We start from the raw sequence: 23,518 nt of genomic DNA, 5'->3' as shown, positions 1-23,518 counted from the left end.
ACTATTTTTGTTGACCTTTGTCCATGGAAGGTCCCTGCAAAATTTCATTGAAATTGGTTCAGGGGTTTTGGAGAAGAAGATTTTTGAAATTTTAGTCAATTTGACCCTTTTTGGCCCCGCCCCTCAGGCCCCTGGGGGCTTAGGACTAAACCGGCAACTGTTTTTGTTGACCTTTGTCCATGGAAGGTCCCTGCAAAATTTCACTGAAATTGGTTCAGGGGTTTTGGAGAAGAAGTCGAAAGTGTAAATTGTTTATGGACACACGACGGACGACGGACGACGGACGACGACGGACAAAAGGCGATTGCAATAGGTCACTTGAGACTTTGTCTCAGGTGACCTAAAAATTGAAGTTATGAAAATTCAAAAAAAATCTATACATTTATTATAGGTGAAACTGAAAGTCAAAATAATAAAATTAGCACATGCATATATACATGGATGTAATTCAGAGTACAACAGTTAGTAAGGTTATGCATTTCCAAAATCATTCAAGATACTGATTTCTGACACAAAAGTACACTAATATAAAAAGTGAAAAAGCTTTTTTACAAGTGTCAATCCATATTTGTTTAATTTTTAATGTGAAGAGTATATATCGATAGTTGTAGATAGTTGCCTAATACACCAACATTTTTGAGGTTTAGTTTGAGTTTTGTTAATATTGTTTGGACATCAGTTTCCAAGATATCCTTAGGCTGAAAAATTAGTGTAAGAGAACCATGGGAGTTATTGGATCTGTACAATAACGTGAATCCTACTACATACCGGGAGTTCTCGTGCCGAGTCCAGGTTCACCATCAGCAGGGAGGAGGATAACTCTGTACCATCTGTATTTTTCTCCAAGTGCTGCAAGGTCTGTTCGTTGAGGAGAGACACAAAAAAACATTCATAAACCACCCACAATACAGCAATATGAGACAAATAAAATAGGTCAACATAAGTGTCAATTTTGGTTCAAAGGAAGAATACCCTGTATTAATTTATTATTAAGTGTTAATTTTTCAGATATTCTCCTGTATAAACTTATGGAAAGTTAATACATGTATCAACATTTAAATCAAAAGCTTAAAATGTATTAATTTGTATGACATTTAAAAATACAAATAGTTAGAAACTCTCATATAAGCAAAGGATCCTCAAAAGACAGATAAAATAACTCAAACATATTTTTAAAAAACTCTCAAAATTAGTAGGCAAAGAAAACAGACACATATGTTATATCTGAAATATCAGAGTTAATTTTTAGGTTATTTTGTGGAACACAACACATCCTTTAAGAAAGTGCACTGTTTTATGAAAGTTCTCTGGTCTACTGGATTATATATTGTATAGCAACTAAGGTAGTCATACAGCTCAAGTCTTTATTTCTCAGTACTATAAAGATAATACTAAATGTTCATGATAATCCACATACTGCTGATCTAAATACAAAGATTTGATGATAAATATCTCAGTGTAATTTTGCCAAAGATGCAGCATCATAGTTTTTCCTAAAACTGATATCTTTTAAAGATCCCTGTCCCACTGCACTGTGTTTTTTCTTGTACACAGTAATCTTCCCTTAATTTCTGTTAAGATATAACTGTAGCACAGTTGGGCAAGGACACTTCCGTTGACCAGGTAGCTCCATTAATAATAGCTATAGTATAACAATCTGAAATCAAGTGTTTGAATTCTGGTCTAGCCCCGCTTATTTTTTTCCATTAAAAACACTGTTGTTGCTTTGTTTATTTCATCTTTGTTATTTCTCAATAAAAAGAAGATCTGCAAGGTCAGGTTTTCTTTTCAGAAATGAATCAAAACTTTGGTCATGCCAGAAAAGACAGTTTGCAAACACTTATTAGTTACAGTTTTTGGCAGTGGTACGGGGATCCTTAAAGTTAATACAATTTCAAGACTTTCTGAACCAGACTCCTGAAGAAATAAGTCATATGTTCCAATGTAGCAAGAAAGTACTTCACACAAACATAGTTAATTACTTGGCTTTCATTTGTGTAGTATGAAATTTGAATTATAAAGGAACAGGTAAAATTGTTTTTATTTACCAATTTTGGTAGAATGTTTAAGATAGACATTTCCAAAATGATTATGTTTGGGAAATATTTAGTCTGTGTAAAATACAGTGAGGAACACTAGAACAGACAGCAATGAGTTGTGAAATCCATTTTATGAAGTAATTATAAAAACTTTGCTTACAGCCACACCACTAAATACAAACATACTGAATGATTTAAAAGTTTTATTACTTTCATGAAATATTCCTTCCAGTAATTTACTCTATTGCTATAATATGTTATCAAAAACAGACAAAAACTCTTTTACAAGTTTAAATATGTCATAAAAAAATTCAGGAAATCAACAAATTCCATACACTGGGCTAAATACTGAAACTATTAATTTACAAGTCACTAAAATGAATACTATTAATGTAAAGCATTTAAATATTTTGAACTGTTAATACAAGGACACTTATAAATTGATTAAAAGATCTTATTCATAGGAATTGTGTATGGGGTGGCTGTGGTGTACAATCGTAGAAGAGCATGTTATAAGTGCATAGATAAAGGGAGGTAAGCCAAGCTGATGAAATGATCTTGGATAAAATAGTGAATTTATAACAGAATTTACCTGAGAGAGAATTACGTATATAACATAATTTTACAGACAATATACCACTTTAAGATACATTTATTTATTTAATTTTTTAACAAATTACAAAATCAAGTCTTGTACTGTGTAAGCATTACATATACATTACTGAAGATCTAGAGGACACACAGACTTTTTCCCAGCTATTTCCCCTCACCTCATGCCTCTTACCATACACTAGGGCAGTGCTCTATGTAAGCATGCCCCTGGAACTAGTTAAGTCAGGCGTTACCCTATACCACTGTGTAAGTACCCAGGTGCATAGCATCACAAACACAAAACAATTGTTAACCTGGACTCCTCTTTACACAAATAGTAAGTGCCCATTGTTTATTTAGTTGGATTTCTTTATTTCATATTTCCTGTTTGTATATTAAAACACATTTATGAAAGCATAGTGTTACATTCAAAACTATCGGTAGTTTGAATCAAGGAATCACTTTTACACACTAGTTGACATAAAGATTAAAATTTATTTGAACAAAAACCCAACTACCCAGTATACATCAGAGATATTTGTTTGGAGTTTGTGTGTTATCTAATGTTGCAGATGAAATCTTGGTGGTCTACTACTATGGTATAGAACCTATATGTTTATTAAAATTAACTCTTTAATTGAAATATATATATGTAAATTTAATCAGAATTATATTCCCAAAACATGAAAGTGGTAGCATTTTAAATTTTTCTTACGAGAGATACATGTTTTCAGATATGACGTTTTATGACATGAGATAATGTCGTTAAATTTTGGAGATGTTGATGATGTGATTAAACTGTAATTAGATGTTGACGATAGCTACCACATGGCAATGAACATGAAGATGTATGCAGAACGTTTTATCAGTACACAAAGTACATTAAATGACAAGAGGGGACCAAACTACAACAAAACAGAAAACCAGCAAATCCACTTACCAGAAACATACAGTAACATGTGAAACGTCAAAAAACAAATAAAAAGAGTTACAAAAGCATTCTATACAAAATAATAAACACTAAAGCATTCTATTGTGTAAGTCAGTTTAGCATTGAGGTGGGCCTCGTATTACCTCCGGTAGGTTACACAAGGACAAAATTGTTAGCCTTTATCCCAATGTGCAACATTCAGAATGTTAATTTTCTTAAGTAACAGTTATTATGTAATATCAATTAAGTCGATGGATTGATAAATCCATAAAAGAGTAGCAAATTTAAATAATATCAACTTTAAGGATCTGTTATTAATAAATCGTTCTTCTCAGAAAGGTTATGAAGGTGTAAATTTATGCGACACAACATCCTCATGATGTATCCGTATATCTAAATTTATGTATTTAGTAATGTAACAATATTAATTGGCCTGTTGATAGTTAAATTACAACAGGATTACATTATACAACTTGTTCACAGGTGCTTGGATTCAACCTATAAACTGAATTTTTGAACATTATTTTATGACAATATTTGATGTGTAAATTTATTTTGTAATCAACTCTATAATTAAATGCAGGTTAGAGATTCAAAACCCAAGGACGATCAAGACAGTCTCTTTTTTATTTAAAATAAATTTACTCTTCAAGTTCCAACATGCCTTTCCAGGGGAGGCAACATTTTTTGACTGATAGACAATAACCAACCATTAACATCAGAATTCATTAGACATGCATTTAACAAATTATTGATAGTTAAAAAGTAAAAAAAAATGATGATTGAATGTGGTAAGTCTGGTAAAATAAAACATAAATGCACTCGGCTTAGTTTAATCTGGGAAAGGAACAAAGACTTAATCACATAACATTTAGTACACTTTCGACAATCCTATTGTTACACTTCTAACACACAGTAGTCCCTTCATTCCTGAGTATAAATCATAAACTATAGGTAAGACAAATTAATGACCATCTAATATTTAAATATTAAATTTCAAAAGGCATTATAGATTTTCTTTCCTTAAAAACAGTCAACGAATATACAATATATAGTGGAAACAGGAGAGTTGCAGCACTTAATGAAGAATTTATTATTTTTCTAGTATTTTGATGGTTCCTATTCTCTCTGTCTACCCATTACATCAAACTCTAATTGGATGTTTTGATGCTGAATCTGCCCAAATGAAATAAGCATTGGCCTCATCTCTTTCACTGCCTCAATACTATTTTTCATAGAAACTTTGAAATTGTAACTACCGTAATAAATTGTAATTTCATAAAATGAGAATTATTTCTACATGGTGCGACCATCACCTGTTGATTATAACATGTGATACAGCAGACAGATTTTATATAAATCACGTTGATTTCTGGAATTAATTCCCAAAGTTCACTTCCTTGTATGTTATTGCGATGTCATTAATAATATGGAATGGGAGTATCATCTAGGGAACGGTTATGAACATGTAAGTATACCAGGGTAACCCACTTGCAGAGAAATGCTTGCTATGTGTTTACCTCAGCCTTTATCCTTGCCTGTTAAAAAGTGGAATCTTAGGTACCAGCTCTCAATATGCCAATTATATAGCAAGACACACACAATTACCTCAACACTTCTACAAATTGCAGACACGCATAATTAGTGATATAGAAACAATATTATTTTACTTTGTAAGAAAGATAACACATAAAAAAAAATGTTGAATATTGTAAAACTACAGAAAGCATTAGGTGTGGCAATGTCATCAATACAACATGGTTATCACTACTGACAAATCACACAAGAGGTTTAGATATAATTACAATGTACATACAAGTAAAGTATTATCAGATTTATTGTGACCTCCTGTTTGTAACCAAGGGATCAAACTTTTTGTATTTTGACATAAAAATGTCTCATTAATTCATTACATCAATAGCATTTCTTCAGTCCATAGGATTCTTATTAATTTGTTTTATTGTAACTTATTTATATATTTGTTCCCTAGAATTAGTCATGAACATGTTCTTCTGTAATGGACTATTTATTTTTAGGTCCCTTATAATTAAGGTTTGTCATAAATGTCTTATGTGTAAGAAGTAATTTTTCAAGTCATGTAATATTTGCTTTTTTCGTATTCATTCATATTATTGGATCATTTATTGAGTAACAGAGTTGTAAAAGTAGCAGACTGTTCATGCTCAATAAGTCACTTTGAGTAGCAATAACACTAATTTCTTTCTTCTATTTTCCATTTTCCATCTGACGGTTAGATAGTGACAAAAGAAAAACTAAAACAGGTATTGAAATAAACGTAAAAAGGTGTCTTCCACTCCAAAATTTACAACATCAAATGGCATTGTTTAAAATGATTTGGTATGACTAGACACCACCAGGGGAACTGACCACTGGAAATCACGGACAGGCAGGAATGGAGAGTACTTACATGGTCAAGAATCGACGGGTCCTTAGACAGGTAATTCCACACCAACTTAATGTGAATCAGGCCTTGTTTGACATCCTCCAGGGGGAGCCACTGTAGATATAAAGTTGATATATGCTTTGAATAGGGGAGCCACTGTACATATACAAATACACATGCCACAAACAGGGGAGCCAATTATAATCGAGTCATAGCTCAGTTTGTGAACTAGACCAGCTAGTTCTACCCTGTTGTATGGTAATTTGTAAACCATATGCACCTTAATTATACAGAGTGATTAATAACTTGTTTCATAATTGTTGTAAAATAAATAAAGTTTATACTATACATCTGCACCATATACATTTCTATGCAATTACCCAAAATTCAGTTTGTACATTTCAGATGAAAAGTAGAAAGTACAGTTTCCATTATGTTGGATTCAGATCAATTGAATTATATATCTATCAGAATGATGAAACCTTTTTAATTCCTCATTTTTACAGTTTACCTACGTATTAACTCTGTAATACTGATATTTAAGAAGCTGAAACTACAAATTATATCAAGGAGAATAATCCAAATGTGAAAAATCATATGATATTTGTTTTTTTAGCAGATAATTTTTTTCTATCAAAAGAGGAGCTCTCTGTCATTAAGGAATGGGTGCCCATTAGTGTATTCAACAGCCAATTTAGTCAAAATTCAACCTAAAGTTGTTCAAACAGTATATATGGAGGATAAACCAATGCATCATGTAAACAGGAGAAAATGAATTGAGATTTCAAGAGACCCAAGTATAGACTTATGAGCACCCATTCTTTGTTTCTACTTTGTACTATCTACTTCATAAAAGTTTTAATTGTTATACATACCGAGTCTGTCATACCATCCTTTGCCACAGAGGCTAAAGCGATATTCACACTGCAAAACACACACATATTAAATGTTTAACAAAGACGTCAATTTGAAAGATTCCTAGAAATACAACCATCTCAAATTGTAGTCTAGTTCCAGACTGGTTATATACAATGTTGACCCCTAAATAATCTCAAACGTATTTTGTAAACAAGTAGGTAAAACAATATTTAATAATTATCATATGTACCATTGCAAATACAACATTGAGATTCAGTAAAAGAAAGTATTGTTCAAAATACTACACAAATAATTTCATAATAATTTAACTAATTCTGAAAATTTACTCCAGTGTCCAGTGCCCAGTGATATAAGGATATGTTTGTACTTGATTGTTGCGATCTGTCACCTATTTAACTCGAAAGGGTTTGACATTTTACTGCAGGAATAAATGTTTTAAATATTGATAGTAAAACCAGGTTGAAATAGAAATCATTAAGAATAAATAAAAAAAAATCATGTATAGTGAAAGGAGTTTAACTTCTTGTTACCAAACTTATAAAAAACCAAAACTATCCAAACTTGCTTCATCAAGCTTTTATATATATATACGATTTTGAGAACTCATGATCATGAATATATGCATTCAGAGGACAAATGCAAGTTTCAGAATACAATTCAGAAATACAATATATTCTTCATTCTTCCCTTTGTAAACCATAAATTTGCACATAGAAGTGATTACATAATATATATTTGCGTGTATACACTTCAGAAAGGAAGACCATGGAAGTTTTTGTCTATCTACGAAATATTGACAGAGCATGCATTTGGAAGTAGTAGAGTGGTACGTATACTCATGCTATCCAAATGTATTATGGAATGGGAACATTTTTCATCCTATAATTTTTATATAATGATAAAGAGTTTTTAAATATACAATGTAATACATCTGACAATTACAAGAACTGATCTTTTAAGAATATATCAAGAAAGAGAATGTTAGTAATAAAAACATTTAAAATTATTATTACATTGTATTATAAATGATATTAAAAAGAAGAGAATTTTGTTATAACGCTTGCATCATTCCATAAAACACTCACACAGCTCCTCCACAGCTGACAAATATCAACAACACTATTCAAAATCAACAAGGCAGTTTATATCTTCTTTTTAATATGTTATTTTCTGCCATTTTTTGCTATTATAGCTTATTATCATATTGGTTAATAAAACTTCCTGTTATTTTTCTACCTTTGCTTTTAAATGATGTTGGATGTATTTGCTTATTAAACTATAGCACAATATCTTATAAGTAAAATAAGTAATTCAAATGATTGTTGTCATATCTTTTTAGCACAGATATCATTTCAAATTTCAAAACAAGATAAATACAAAATGGGACCTCATTGACCTACACCTGTGTGGTTGTTAAAGGTGCGGTAATACACATTCCAATGACAAAATTACTTCAAAATTATATTATCATCGTGTGCAACATATTCCAACTATGTAGAAGTTTTTTTTCAGATTTTCAGCCTCAAAAAGTACCTGCGCAAATTATATAGTTGCGCAAATTACACAGGTTTTTGTTTTTATTTTAATACCAAATAGTATACTTTTTCAAGAAAGAATTGTTCTTTTTATTGAAGATTTAAGTAGAAAAGTATGTGAAATTCCATTTCTAATGAGAGAATTTCCATTTTGGACACGTTAATTTACTTTCCGGGTAGTTCTGAATCAAGTAATTAAGTTATTCTGAAGCTCAGGAGAGGGCCTTTTATGTTGTCAGAACTTGTTCTCAATTATATGATTTTTTAAAAACAAAATATGTTCCAACAAGTAATTCTGAAAACCCTATCTAGATGTTAAAATTGATGTAGTGTGCCTCACCATCCCAAATCATCGTCCTTACTACCTGGATCCTCGTCCTTCAGCTCAATATCAACGTACTGGCCATCCTTGATGTCAATGATTGTCTACAAATAATCAAACCACAGTCTCAACAGCAATTCACGGACTGCACTATTTTTGAATGAATATAATCACATCATTGTAAAAAAATATTCCTTTTACAAACATAAACACCTCAACATAACAATGTATGTGTATTTGAGGAATAAGAAAGCAGTTTATGCACATAAGTGCACACGGTTTTTTTTTGTATATTCTGTATGAGGCCCCAAATGATCTTGTTTCATTTTTATGCATTAACTTTAAAATCTAGACATAACCTTTAAATGCATAGTTTATGAATATTTATCCTTTTATTCACCAGATAATCAAATAGGAAGTGCATAAAATCATCCACATTTGGTGTTGCTTTGGATTATGTAATATACTTGTAACAGGAAAAAGTCTATGATCACTGACATTGAGGGAAAAGCCAGAATTAAATAACATTACTGTAACCATCTATATCACTCGTCAAAACTGATATTGCTATAAGTGTGACATTAAAAGATGGGAGTTGGACATTTCTTTAATTTCTTTAACTTAATTTGAATTTCAGGTGATTTTAAGGGATATGTATATTTCTTCAACAATAATGATAAAGCAGTCATTAATTTATTTGTTTATATATATTAAAATCAATGATATACATGTGGCATATAACAAATGAAACAGAAACATAATTTTTCTACACACACATTCAATATTTGTTTTCCTTAAGGCTTCATATTAAAGTTTCTCAGAACTCTACCTCAAAAACAGCATTCCACTCTGGGTTAATAGTGTTATTGATGACTTTGGTCTTAAACTTCTTTGCTCCAACTGAAAATAAACATGACAGAACAAAGTAAGCAACTTGATTATAACAATAAATGAAGGTTAAGATATATATGTTTATATTATTTATACAGTAGATATATTCTATAGTTAATATAGAGAAAACCTCAATCTATTTTTTAATACATATGTGCAGATGACGGAAATAAAATGATTTACAAAGACATTTTTTCCCAAAACATTTGTAACAACTTGATTATTTAATTTCGGGATTAACATTAGCGACCCTGTCTGCCAAAATTCATCAAATGTAAATAACTACCAGGATTATTCAGTTTTAATAATGAAGAGCAGTATCAGTAATCTCAACTAACTTCCAAATGTGGGAATAAAACACATATATTTTTTAATATATATATGCCACCCTGGTTAAATACTAGCCGGTTCCTACTGACTCGGCTACGGAGAATTTTTCTTTAGCTCATTCTGTAGAGCGTAAGACTAGTAAGCCAGAGGTCCTGGGTTCGACTTCTAGCAGAGGCATTGAAAAAATAATGACCTCTGTTACATAAGTGCCCACGTAGGGACCCGAGAGATGTGACAAAAATACTCGGCAATACTTGCAAAGGGATCGCTATGACCTCTGGAAAACTCGGGAAATGTTCTTTCCTGGACGGGGAGTATGTCACCCTGGCAAAATACTAGCTGCTTCCTACCAACTCTTCTAGGGGGGAATTTCTCTTTAGATCCTTTGGTAGAACGTAAGACTAATAAGCCAGAGACCCGGGTTCGACTCCTGACGGAGGCATTGAAAAAATAATGACCTCTGTTACATATACAAACTAATCAGCTTCTTCGTACCTTTTATAACAGCATACGGATCCGACTTTCCTTTCTTGGCGAATCCAATGTCAGCTCTAATAAGATCTTTGGCTCCCAACACATGGATCCTCAGTACCCCCTGTAATTAAGAAAATAGTTATGGCAAGATTTATTAGCATAAGTTGTAATTCATACTTCATTTACAATAGACAATTTTGTTCTCTTGGCTGTTGAATCTTACATATTAAATACTATTTGTATGAGTATGCTCTTTAGGTAATGTCAAAAGGAAGATGTATTGTTTCATTTTTGATAGTTTGAAGGGAAAATGGTGATAGTCATTGCAAGTGTTTTGTTTTGTGTGAATACCAGCATCAGGTTGACAATATCTGAGCCCCATAAAATTGATTTTGTGCGAGTACAAGTACTTACATTATGTTTTGAATATTAGAGTCATGAGACTGAGTTGGGTGAAAACTTGCCTCAGATTGAAGATATACCAAAGATTTTGTGCCAGATCTTTCATCAGATTGTAGATATTTAAGTCTTTGAGTGCTCAGGATATCTGAGTTTGATTCTGTGCAAGTTGCTGCATCAAATTTGGGATATCATAAGATTCCTCAAGCTGATATTGTGCCAGCACTCACATCAAGTCAAGAAAGTCCAAGGCTGACTTTGTGCGAGTACTTACAACAGGTCGAGGATATCTGAGACTGACTTTGTGGGAGAACTTACATCAGGTTGAGGATATCTGAGACTGACTTTGTGTGAGTACTTACATCAGGTTGAAGATATCTGAGACTGACATTGTGTGAGTACCTACATCAGGTGGAGGATATCTGAGACTGACATTGCATGAGTACTTACATCAGGTTGAGGATATCTGAGAGACTGACATTGTGTGAGTACTTACATCAGGTTGAGGATATCCGAGACTGACATTGCATGAGTACTTACATCAGGTTGAGGATATCTGAGACTGACATTGCATGAGTACTTACATCAGGTCGAGGATATCTGAGACTGACATTGCACAAGTAATTACATCAGGTTGAGGATATCTGAGACTGACATTGCATGAGTACTTACATCAGGTCGAGGATATCGGAGACTGACTTTATGGAAGTACTTACATCAGGTCGAGGATATCGGAGACTGACTTTATGGAAGTACTTACATCAGGTCGAGGATATATGAGACTGACATTGCACGAGTTCTTACATCAGGTCGAGGATATATGAGACTGACATTGCACGAGTTCTTACATCAGGTCGAGGATATATGAGACTGACATTGCACGAGTACTTACAGCAGGTTGAGGATATCTGAGATTGCTTTTGTGCAAGTACTTACATAATATCAAGGATATCTGAGACTGACTCTGTGAGAACTTACATCAGGTTGGGGATATCTGAGACTGACATCGCACGAGTTCTTATATCAGGTTGGGGATATCTGAGACTGTCTTTGTGTGAGAACTTACATCAGGTTGGGGATATCTGAGACTGACATGGCACGAGTACTTACATCAGGTCGAGGATATATGAGACTGACATTGCACGAGTACTTACAGCAGGTTGAGGATATCTGAGAATGACATTGCACGAGTACTTACAGCAGGTTGAGGATATCTGAGATTGCTTTTGTGCAAATACTTACATCATATCAAGGATATCTGAATCTGACATTGTGTGAGAACTTACATCAGGTCGAGGATATCGGAGACTGACTTTGTGGAACTACTTACACCAGGTTGGGGATATCTGAGACTGTCTTTGTGTGAGAACTTACATCAGGTAGAGGATATCTGAGACTGACTTTGTGTGAGAACTTACATCAGGTTGACGATATCTGAGACTGACTTTGTGTGAGAACTTACATCAGGTCGAGGATATCGGAGACTGACTTTATGGAAGTACTTACATCAGGTTGGGGATATCTGAGACTGTCTTTGTGGGAGTACTTACATCAGGTCGAGGATATATGAGACTGACATTGCACGAGTACTTACATCAGGTTGGGGATATCTGAGACTGACATTGCATGAGTACTTACATCAGGTTGAGGATATCTGAGACTGACATTGCACAAGTACTTACATCAGGTTGAGGATATCTGAGACTGACATTGCACGAGTACTTACATCAGGTTGAGGATATCTGAGATTGCTTTTGTGCAAGTACTTACATAATATCAAGGATATCTGAGACTGACTTTGTGGGAGTACTTACATTGGGTTGAGGATATCTGAGACTGACATTGCATGAGTACTTACATCAGGTCGAGGATATCTGAGACTAACTTTGTGGGAGTACCTACATCAGGTTGAGGATATCTGAGACTGACTTTGTGAGAACTTACATAAGGTTGAGGATATCTGAGATTGACTTTGTGAGAACTTACATAAGGTTGAGGATATCTGAGAACAACAGGTCGAGGATATCTGAGACTAACTTTGTGAGAACTTATATCAGGTTGAGGATATCTGTGACTGACTTTGTGTGAGAACTTACATCAAGTTGAAGATATCTGAGACTGACTTTGTGTGAGAACTTACATCAGGTTGAGGATATCTGAGACTGACTTTGTGGGAACTTACATCTGGTGGAGGATATCTGAGACTGACTTTGTGTGAGAACTTACATCAGGTTGAGGATATCTGAGGCTGGCTTTGTGAGAACTTACATCAGGTTGAGGATATCTGAGGCTGACTTTGTGAGAACTTACATCAGGTTGAGGATGTCTGAGACTGACTTTGTGTGAGAACTTACATCAGGTTGACGATATCTGAGACTGACTTTGTGTGAGAACTTACATCAGGTTGACGATATCTGAGACTGACTTTGTGTGAGAACTTACATCAAGTTGAGGATATCTGAGACTGACTTTGTGAGAACTTACATCAGGTTGAGGATATCTGAGACTGACATTGTGTGAGAATTTACATCAGGTTGAGGATATGAGACTGACTTTGTGAGAACTTACATCAGGTTGAGGATATCTGAGCAACATCAGGTTGATATCCTGCACCATGGGAACAACAATCCTGTTAGGTAGCACCATAATGTTGGATATCTGTTCAGCAATAATTGTATCCAACATGTCGCTGCAAAATATAATACGACAGGAGACATGAAAGTCACTCCCGATGAAAGTTCATATTTCCATGCATTAGCAATGACTTTCAAGTTACATGCATTATGATTTAGTACTTCAGCTCCCAATGAAACATGTAGGAAGATTGTGAGTTTATCATAATTTAGTGCTTTTGATATCATGTGAAAAGCACTACAATATAGAGAGCGGGTTTATTTTCACAGTGTACACGTACCATTTTTTTCCAAGAGGAGTAGCCGAGATCCCAACCCATTGGTCTGCATGCATATATGTGTATACAGACTGCAGTAGTGTACAGATTCATGTTTAGAGAACCTGACAGCAGGCAAATTTAGAAAAAAATATTCTACTGCAACCTATAGCAAATATTGAACATTTTCACTAGCTGGGGACATCTAATTAACTAGTCCCGGATATTGGGCTAGTGGAATTGTATAACCCTGGACAGCAGGTTGGGATCAATGCCACACTGTACTCTGTGTGTTCTTAGTGAAGAAACAAGACACTGTCAGTGTCACTGTTTACTTGTATTCAACTGTAGTAAAATAAGACAGTGACCAATACACATACTTCAATTCGTTTAGAACCAGCTGTGAATGCTGCGCTGACATAGACAATGGTTGAATAACACTATACTCTAGTTGTCAGAGAATATTTCAAATGGTAAACCAGATTTTAGGATGAGCTTGATTTAATACAATTGTATTGAATAACCAGCATGTTGAGTAAATCTATCTTCATTATATCATACTTCAAGATTATCGAATGATGGTCTACAGGATATTATTATAGCTTTGCCTTATTCATTTATTTCAACAGCAACTACCTGGTACATGCTCAACATAATATCACTACCAGTACATAAGACAAAATCCTATTTTCACCACACATCACATCAACTGAATAGCGTTAAGTGTATGGTTTGATTACCTGAGTCCTGGCAGATCCAGGGAGTTGGCAAGTCCAGTCAGGTTGAAGTCAATGTCCTTGGAATGGAATAAAATATTAAGGTTAAAGTGAGAGGCCTATGAATGATACAGAGGATCTTATATTATCATAATTACAAGATTTTCTAATTCTTATGAGACTTATGAAACAAGTCAAAGAATTTTAAATTTCTGCCATAAATTTGTGCTAGTTGTGACGCCACAATTTAAATAATGTAAATCTATAGCCAATTTAAGCCTCACTTGGTGTTATTTAACATGTATTCATAACACAAATTACTCTATGGGTAATCCTAAGCTGAAAATAGGATAGATATATATTATATATATTTTTATATTTGGATATCTTGCTGAACAAGGCATTAAATATTTAGTGTGTCACATTTGAGACCTACCGTATAATACATAATACTATAATACAATTAAAAGCTTACCGGGGTGTTGATGAAGAAAAAGCTCATCCCGCCAAACAGTGGAATCTGACCAATCAGAGGCTTGAAGATCACCCTCAGTGTGCCTCGTAACTATCAACGTTAATATAAACAAATTTAGCGTAATCACTGTTTGAATAAGCATTGGAACCTACTTTCATTTTACATTTTTTAATGTAATTAGGCCTATTATGATAATTTTGCCTACATAAGAAATTGATTGAAACTAACACTTTACCATTAATTTAATTTGATTTAATGACAGTTGTTTTCCATGTTGTCTAGGGCATTAACATTACATCAATATCATATAGTATTACCAACAAAAGGCGCATAGAGCCTGTAGAGCACACATGGACCATTATGATGAGTATGCTATTAGCATACTATTTGGAGACTTTGTTCCTGGTGAGCTAAAACTTTATTACTTTTGCTACAAAAAAATGGAAAATGAATTGATATGGAACAGAAAGTTTAAAATCATAGCTCTGTACCTGTAGGTCTTTTATTCCAGCAGTAATGCCCTTGACCTTGACCTCGATAAAGCTGTCACTGCTGTAGCTGTAAACACAAAATAGTACACACTGCTGAATCATGGATTTCACACCACAGTAACAATTAAACAGATGTCAACAGAGGTTAAATTGCTTCTACATAAATTGGGTCCTTTAAACCAAGTGGTAGGTTCTTTGGTATTTCTGCCATGTGAATAGCTACTGGCGATGCAAAAACTTCTTTTTCGAATTTCAAGTTTCAAAATGACATGAGGACACATGATCATGGCATCAGCACACACCCTGATCAATTTGTGTTTATAAATTAAAACAGAAAGGTGGTTGATTCTTCAGTAGCATTTCTCAAGTATGTATACATTACCATGTACAAGTTTTGTATACATTACCATGTACAAGTTTTGTATATATTACCATGTGCAATTTTTTCTCTCTCCAGAAATGTACATAACATTTATATAATATCCCCCAAAAAATAAGTTGCTTAAATCATTTCTTTCATGACAGTAAACAAATTAGCTATATAGGAGGAAATCTATTTTAGAAGTCCCTAGGAAATACTGTACAGCAATATTAAACTATAATAAGTTATTTTTCAGTGTACATGTACCGAGTATTCCTCAACCCTGTCCTGATTACTGTAATTCACAATCAGATTCTTGTTATATGTAGGATACCCTAAATTAACACAGATATAACTAGGTTTTTGACAAATTCTCTTACAGACTGGTGGACTGGTTACTGTATTTTACTGGTTTGATTTTGTTTGACCCACTTACATGATGTCAAGGTCAAGGTAAATCTCATCACGGCGGACATTCTCCGTGTACACCTTTACACCTCCAATCCTGGGGGGCTGTTTGGTTGAGACAGAAAAAGAAACATGTTTTATATTGTGTTTGTGCAGCAAAAGTAATTTAAAACCAATGTTACAGAAAAACCTAATAATCAATCATACTTAACTATATGCATACCATATTTTACGAGTCAGTGATAAAATGTCACATAAGTCTACCTTCCTTTTCCCTTCCTTCCATGCATTTGGGAGGGGTTGCCTGGTAATAAGCCAACCCCTTTTCTTGAGAACTGTGAAATCTAATGAAAGATTTTTATTGTATAGTGTAAAGCTATATGTTAAGCCTACCAGATTATTGTCTGTAAAACACAGGTTCATAGATCAGTGATCACAATTTGCACAGGGTCTCCTGAGCTATCAACAGTGAGAATAACTGTGAAAATGCAAGATGCAATATCAACTTTCAGGTCACCAACTTCTGTAAAACATGTTATAATTGTAAACATAATCCAAAGGATTTCCCTATCACCATACTTACAATATCTCCGAGGTCGATCTGTGTGAACCTGAATGATCCCACTGTGGAATGGCTCTGCTGGATCTTCTCCTGAATGGAGTCCATCAGCAGTTTCTTCACATAATCTCCAATGAAGGGCCAGATCTGGTCCAGAATCTGTTGGACAAAACAAATATCATGATGTGGATATATTGTAGAAATGAATCAAGGTATTGGTACACCAATACAAATATTAGGCGAGGAGATCTAACGTCCGGTGGGTAGTGGCCGGTCGATGTACCGGTGGAGGAATCTGAGGTGGATACTGAAGTATTCTAGTAGAGATACACCATAAGAAGGTATACGCAAATACAAGTTGATCAGTGATGGACCATCAGCACCAAGGATACATGTAAGTTTTAGTAGTTTACATGTTTGGATGGCTAAGCCAACAGTCATCAGAACCTAAACTAACAAAAGTAACATTTACGGACTCATTGGTGTTGAAGCTCCATCCCTTATAAGGTACCTACTTGTATGTGGATTTATTACATACTTACTAATAAATACGTCTTTTTTGTAAATGCGATATGACACAATTGCTCTAACCCATATCAGCCCTCGCCGTATCACACCCCAAAACCTGTATCAGCTCCCGCCATATCACACCCCAAAACCTGTATCAGCCAGCAAAACCCATATCACACCTCTTTTGGAGAAAAAAAATCGTTTTTCAATATTTCAAAAACAAAAAAAAATCATAAGATAGTAGTTTTTATTAGTAAGTATGTAATAAACAGAATAAAACACGCCTTTTTCCATATAACACCCAGTATCAACCCTCGACCAATATCAGCCCTCGGGCCTTCGGCCCTTGGGCTGATATTGCAGTCTCGGGTTGATACTAGGTGTGATATGGAAAAAGGCATGTATTATTCTCTATCTATTTACATAAACCATTTTTTGCATATTAACTCATTCACCCCTGAAGACTCATTTGAACTCTAGATCTTCCAATGCAAAGGTTGGAAAATTTCAGGGATGAATGAGTTAAAGGTCATGATTCACAATCACTTAACAGGTTTTCCGTCCCATTAACATATATATATATATTGTACATTGTATTTAATTACACAACATTCTCTGGTAGAAAAAAATACATTTTAGTTTCCAGTATTATGTAATGTTTGGGATTTTTTTTTTCCCCTGAAGCTTTATTTGACCTTATTTCTGAGGTCAAGCAAATATTTGCAGAGACATCAAATTGTTCAGACTTTTAAGCTGTATAGTCACAACCGCTATCTATGTACACAACAGAACTAGTGCCATGATAATGTGACAGTAAAATCAGGTATTCCCTATATAGCTATGTACAGGCCCGTGCCTTATTGAGTTATTTCTGGAGATACTTGAGAGGGTTGTCAATTCCAACCCTTTACAAGGGCTGTATTACATATATGTATTGTGACACTTCATTTTGCATGGTCAGGTTAAATTATTTGGACGTATATACTGCTATATATAAAACATGTTAAAAGGCACTCAACTGTTTCAATTTATTCATATTTCACTATCTAAACTTACACGGACATTGTATATATGTAATATATTGTCATCTGTTTGAAGACTTTCAACGAGCTATAGATATTATCATGCTTGGCTGCTCAACACGAACATTATGTTACAGCCGAGTACGTTAGTAGGTACTGTAACCATATGTGTGGGAATACTAGTGAATGCACAGTGGCTTGAGGGTTATACATATGAATAGCGTGGGCTAAAAGCTGCAAAAATAACAAATGATTCAGCTGATCATGAATCAGCAGATTTAAATTAACTTTCCTGTTCTTAGGTAAACATTAAACCACTGTAAGAAAGATTTCATTTTAAACATTTCTGTTTGTAATTAAATGAGTGAACACATGTATTTACATTAATGTAGATACGTAATTTTGGACATTGGGCAGTCAAAATGCAAAGGAATATTTAAAAGGGTTCCTATACTAACTAATAAATAGAATACCAGTTAATATAAGGTACTAAATCAAACCACAGTCATACTGATCTTGACCTTGGAGTGTGGTCTGGACATGGGTGTGGTATATACACATTGTACATTACACACACTTTATATATATATCTTAACATCTTTCTGTAACACACACTGTCTGGACATCTATGTACCAAACAATGCCTGAAGACATCTATCTAGTATGAAGTTACTTAAAAACTTCTTCAAAATGCATATGTTATGTAAACTACAATTATTCAATTTGACCTTTTTACCCCAATAATGCTGTAATTTTGATTTTGGAGTTTACATATGGACCTTAAGAATGGTATGCAAGGTACTGTGTACATGATGCATATGCAGATCTATGAACTGATATGTCATGAAAACAATTTCAGCATTTTAGAACAGAATGCCTAGGTCACACCCATTACAACACTATATGATTTGACCTCATGAGCTCTTGCTGCGACTTTGAACTTCATTTTACAGACCTAATTACACAACATATACTGCTAATTATAACGTCTATGGAACGTCGGCAAAATGTTGGGCAAATGTAATTGAAAAATCTGGACCTTCCAAACACTTTTATATTTTGCATATCAGTAACAATATATATATATATATATATATATATATATATATATNAACTATGGAACGTCGGGAAAATGTTGGGCAAATGTAATTGAAAATTCTGGAATATTATATATATATAATAAGATTGATCAATAGCTTACCTTATTAAACCATTCCGCTCTTTCAACATCAGGGAAATGCACCTAAAAATAAAGGAAATAAAATTTTAAACAGTAGTCACATTAAAGGTTTTCAATTCTTTTTTGGCTGTTTTCATATGCACACTTTATCAAAGCTGTTGAAGGGCTGAATGCATGCCTGCTGCAGGCCAGATAAAGGTTGTACTTGTGTAGGTATTAATTCAATCATACAATAATGATATTTCTTTCATATCTTTCTTTTGCATATATAGGTACATTAATATTCATGTTATTGGTAAGTTGAAAAGGAAATTCTAGCTACCACATCTTTGATGTAACAACACTTTTCATTGGTTAATCACCATGTATTATTGGATGGTAGACCATGCACGTTTTATTTTCCAACAGACCAATGCTTTTGCAAAAACCTCCCCAACAAATGTAACCAAGAGAGCCGTTGGTACACATATTCTATTTTGTATGTTTTTGAATATTTGCTAACAGACATCCAAAATAAGTTTCTATTTAACCTCTAAATCAGCTATAATTACCTGTCAAGCTCCCGGTCAGAATGTTCAGCTGAATTTACTACAGAGGTGACTTGAAATAGTGTTTGTAAATCTGTCAAATGCTGATTTCATGTGTTGATGAGCTACATGTATAGATAGGTCGATCAGATTGATTGAAATAAGTATCTGGTATGACTTCAGTGTTAAATGTTTATCACCTGTAGCTGTCGTCCAAATTGTGGCTGAAAATGATAATTCCTTCCCAAAGAGGGCAACTGCCATTATATATAGGGTCAGAAATGGTAAAAAAGAACAGCTGAATTTAAACAATTGAGATTATCTAGGTCACCTTGCTTATCACAGGCCTATGGACTCTGAGGTAGACACAAAAAGAGTTTCATTACATTTTACTTGGTAGAATAGATATAATCAACATATCTTGGTATAATATGGTGGAAAATGTAACTCAGCATTTGGATTATGATGAAAAAAATAAATAATCAACTCAGGCCACTATAATACCTACATGTTCAAGTTCTTTATTCACCAAAAGTCTTAAGACTTATAGGTACAAACTAATCATGACACATTGTACATGTACATATGTTATAGGAGAGTGACTATAAGCATACAAGTGCAAACATGTACAGGCACTTAATTACATGTCATGTATGTAGTCAGGTCATATCATAATTCTTGTTGATTACCTTTTCATGTTTGTTTTGTCAGTTCATCAAAGTCAGCTACATATACAAATGAATCTAGAATGTTTTTCAGGCTAAATATTGAAGCAGATGACCAAGATTAAACCAACTGAAGTCTAAAAATGCCATCAGACAATTGTGAAATGTACAGGTATGACTGGTAAAACATGTAGAAATAGCTAGGAATTAATAGTATTACCCCTCCCACCTCTTCCACAAACACTTTAAATTAAATATGGTAGTTGGGATCAAGTCTTGTTAATATTAAATCACAATCTGCATATATACAAAATGTGTTTAATGATTTGGTTTATCAATGCAATAACACATGCAGATAAGATAAATCTACCCAGTTCATTGCTTTTTTTTGTATAAAATCGTTTAATTTCTAAATATAGAACTGTGTATATGATTATTACATGTACTCACAGACTTAGATAACAATCTAATCTAATTCCGTGATGTACTGAAATAAAAACTGAATTTCTTTTTGTATTAGTGTTTGAGCTTGAGACCCTACAGATTGTAATGCATCAAGCATATACATTATATATCTGTCTATACTGTATACATGTTTTATGGCTATAATTGTTAGCCTTGAATTTGAAAAGCATGCTAGTCTGCATGTATTGATCATTAATTGTGTAATATACTTTTTGTATTGTCATGTTTCTGATTATATAGTATATACAAGCTTAATGTAAATGATCAGAAACAGGAGATTTCTAAATTACAATTCTATCTAGATCTACACACATAGCTATATCACAACCCTTGCTTACAACAGCCTGGGTGACAATACAAAAAGTATATTACACAATTAAGGATCAATACATGCACACTAGCATGCTTTCAAAATTCAAGGCTAATAATTTTGAATGGACGGTCAGCACATGATATATATTTACTCAGACTACTGCACTACTTACAAAACAACATGTAATAGACCAAGAGCAAGATAAGGTGTAATTAAATTAAAATGGTAATCTGATCTAGGACTCTACAGATTTCTGCCAGCCAAGGCTTTTTTGAGGGATAATTTTCCCTAAGTTAAAATTTGCTCTAGTACATGTGCATATGTCTGTTAAATATTTGTTACAAAATCAAAAAAACAAATAAAATACATTTTTTTGTAAATCTTACCTACAGACCCTATTTTGTATTTCAGCAATTCATTATACTGTACCATATGTGACAGTCAACACATGTACATGTATACAGGCCTAGGTTTTTTATCCTAGCAACTTGCTATTGTATAATATAAGTTCCATAGAGACCCGTATTCCAACCCTGGACACTCTGAACTTCAGACACACGCTCTATCAATTGAGCTACCTGGTCGCCGATGTTCGACCCAGTCCAGTTCCTCCGCATCACATTTTTGTTGTTGTCAGGTTTTTGGCATTAACCAGAAGTAAACATGCCCCCCTCCCCCCTTAGGCCCCTACCACATGACAATATAAAACCTGGTCAAATCCGTAAACAAAAAATATTTTGAAAATGTAACATATTACAATGTATATATATACTGTACGTGGCAATTTTCATTACTTTATCATACCATTAATATGTCATACATATTATTTACCACAAGTCATACACAATAAATCAAAGTGATTTGAAGCATGTGTTGCATGTTTGATCTTCTTTTACATGCATTGCAGTGAATGTCACATCACTCGTTTTAAAGCACTCAAAGTACATGCATGTGAACTGCACTAAATTAAACATGATATCTATAAAATCTATACAGGCATTGTCTAATTTAACCGGAAACTGGTCAGGAAAAACATACCAGCTGATAGTGATGATATGTATACTTGTTTATATTCAAAGGAAACTCTTTCCTCACTAATCAATTCTGCATTTTTTGTAAGCTTTTTGTTACAATTCAATACACATGTTCATTACTTATCATGACAGCAGACCTAGGATGTACAATATATGTACCTAAGCTAAATGCTTGAGCTTTGTCTCAGACTCTATACAATGAGTGATATGTAACCTTAGAAGCAGTGCTAGTATATTCCATAATTAGCATTTATAGTGAATTCAAACAATTCTTTTCATGTTGCATAAATTTACAATGTTTAGTTGACTGATGTAAATAACCAATCAATATTCCAACCATAAAATATTATCGGATGAATTAAAACATCAAGGCTACCTGGGCTCATGTTGATAATTCAATAAATATGTGTACACATTAATGTATAGGTTTATGTTTTGTCCTTTATGTTAACGCTATGTTTAAATTATAAAACATAGTGAAGTATCTAATTATAAACCATCACCCTCCTAGTTGGACCTTGAACAGAGAGTTAGTCTCTGTTCTGTGAGTGTTCATTCGTCATAATTATAAATAGCTGCCTTGTAATCACTGTATACATGTTGTACTAGGACTGGCTATATCTAAATTATAGAAATAAACCTAGGCTGTCTTTCTCTACCATATACCATATCCTTTCTAATTAAGGGCACCAGGGCCAAGTAAATGAGAACTAAAATGCCTTCATTTGTAAACACACATTTTTTTTTACTGTTTTATGATTGAGGTAGACACAGTAAAAAGTTGAATTATGTATTAATAAAGTAGTGTTAACATCATTTTAAACAATAGGGAATAACCTCATAAATTGGGGAGGTAACTTGAAGGTGGGGGTTCACTTCAATACTTAAAATCCCACAGTCGCATTAAATTATAACACAAAAAATCAGCTTTAGATTAAAATAGTGATTTCTCAGGTTCTTCAGTAAGTATATCTTAATGTTCTGGTCAGAAATACTTCAAGGAGCTCTAATTTGGCCAAATAAGACCCTAGGGAGCTGAAACCTTCATTTTCAATTCTGTCTGCAATCTGGCATCATTGTTGCAAAATATGAAAAAAAATCGCTGCA

General features: G+C 33.7%; 1 protein-coding gene across 7 annotated transcripts in view; it reads right to left on the bottom strand.

The window, feature by feature from the left end:
- The window catches only part of LOC110447981 (extended synaptotagmin-2-like), a 42,511-nt gene that overhangs the window by 16,936 nt on the left and 2,057 nt on the right, over positions 1-23,518 (bottom strand). For 3 of the 7 annotated variants that reach the window (XM_021493987.1, XM_021493990.1, XM_021493992.1), the window contains exons 2-15: positions 19,429-19,470; positions 16,720-16,854; positions 16,165-16,241; positions 15,368-15,434; positions 14,877-14,966; positions 14,426-14,481; positions 13,364-13,484; positions 10,418-10,517; positions 9,531-9,601; positions 8,720-8,805; positions 6,841-6,889; positions 5,990-6,079; positions 5,082-5,099; positions 769-858 (exon numbers count right to left, since the gene is read on the bottom strand). In XM_021493987.1, the coding sequence (XP_021349662.1) occupies positions 769-858; positions 5,082-5,099; positions 5,990-6,079; positions 6,841-6,889; positions 8,720-8,805; positions 9,531-9,601; positions 10,418-10,517; positions 13,364-13,484; positions 14,426-14,481; positions 14,877-14,966; positions 15,368-15,434; positions 16,165-16,241; positions 16,720-16,854; positions 19,429-19,470 (1,092 nt within the window). The remainder of the gene's footprint in view (positions 1-768; positions 859-5,081; positions 5,100-5,989; positions 6,080-6,840; positions 6,890-8,719; positions 8,806-9,530; positions 9,602-10,417; positions 10,518-13,363; positions 13,485-14,425; positions 14,482-14,876; positions 14,967-15,367; positions 15,435-16,164; positions 16,242-16,719; positions 16,855-19,428; positions 19,471-23,518) is intronic. The other 4 variants (XM_021493991.1, XM_021493993.1, XM_021493988.1 and 1 more) reach the window with 3 other exon arrangements.

This window comes from Mizuhopecten yessoensis, unplaced genomic scaffold (assembly GCF_002113885.1).
Source record: "Mizuhopecten yessoensis strain PY_sf001 unplaced genomic scaffold, ASM211388v2 scaffold3717, whole genome shotgun sequence".
NCBI lineage: Eukaryota > Metazoa > Mollusca > Bivalvia > Pectinida > Pectinidae > Mizuhopecten > Mizuhopecten yessoensis.
This window is presented reverse-complemented; position numbering and strand designations above follow the sequence as displayed.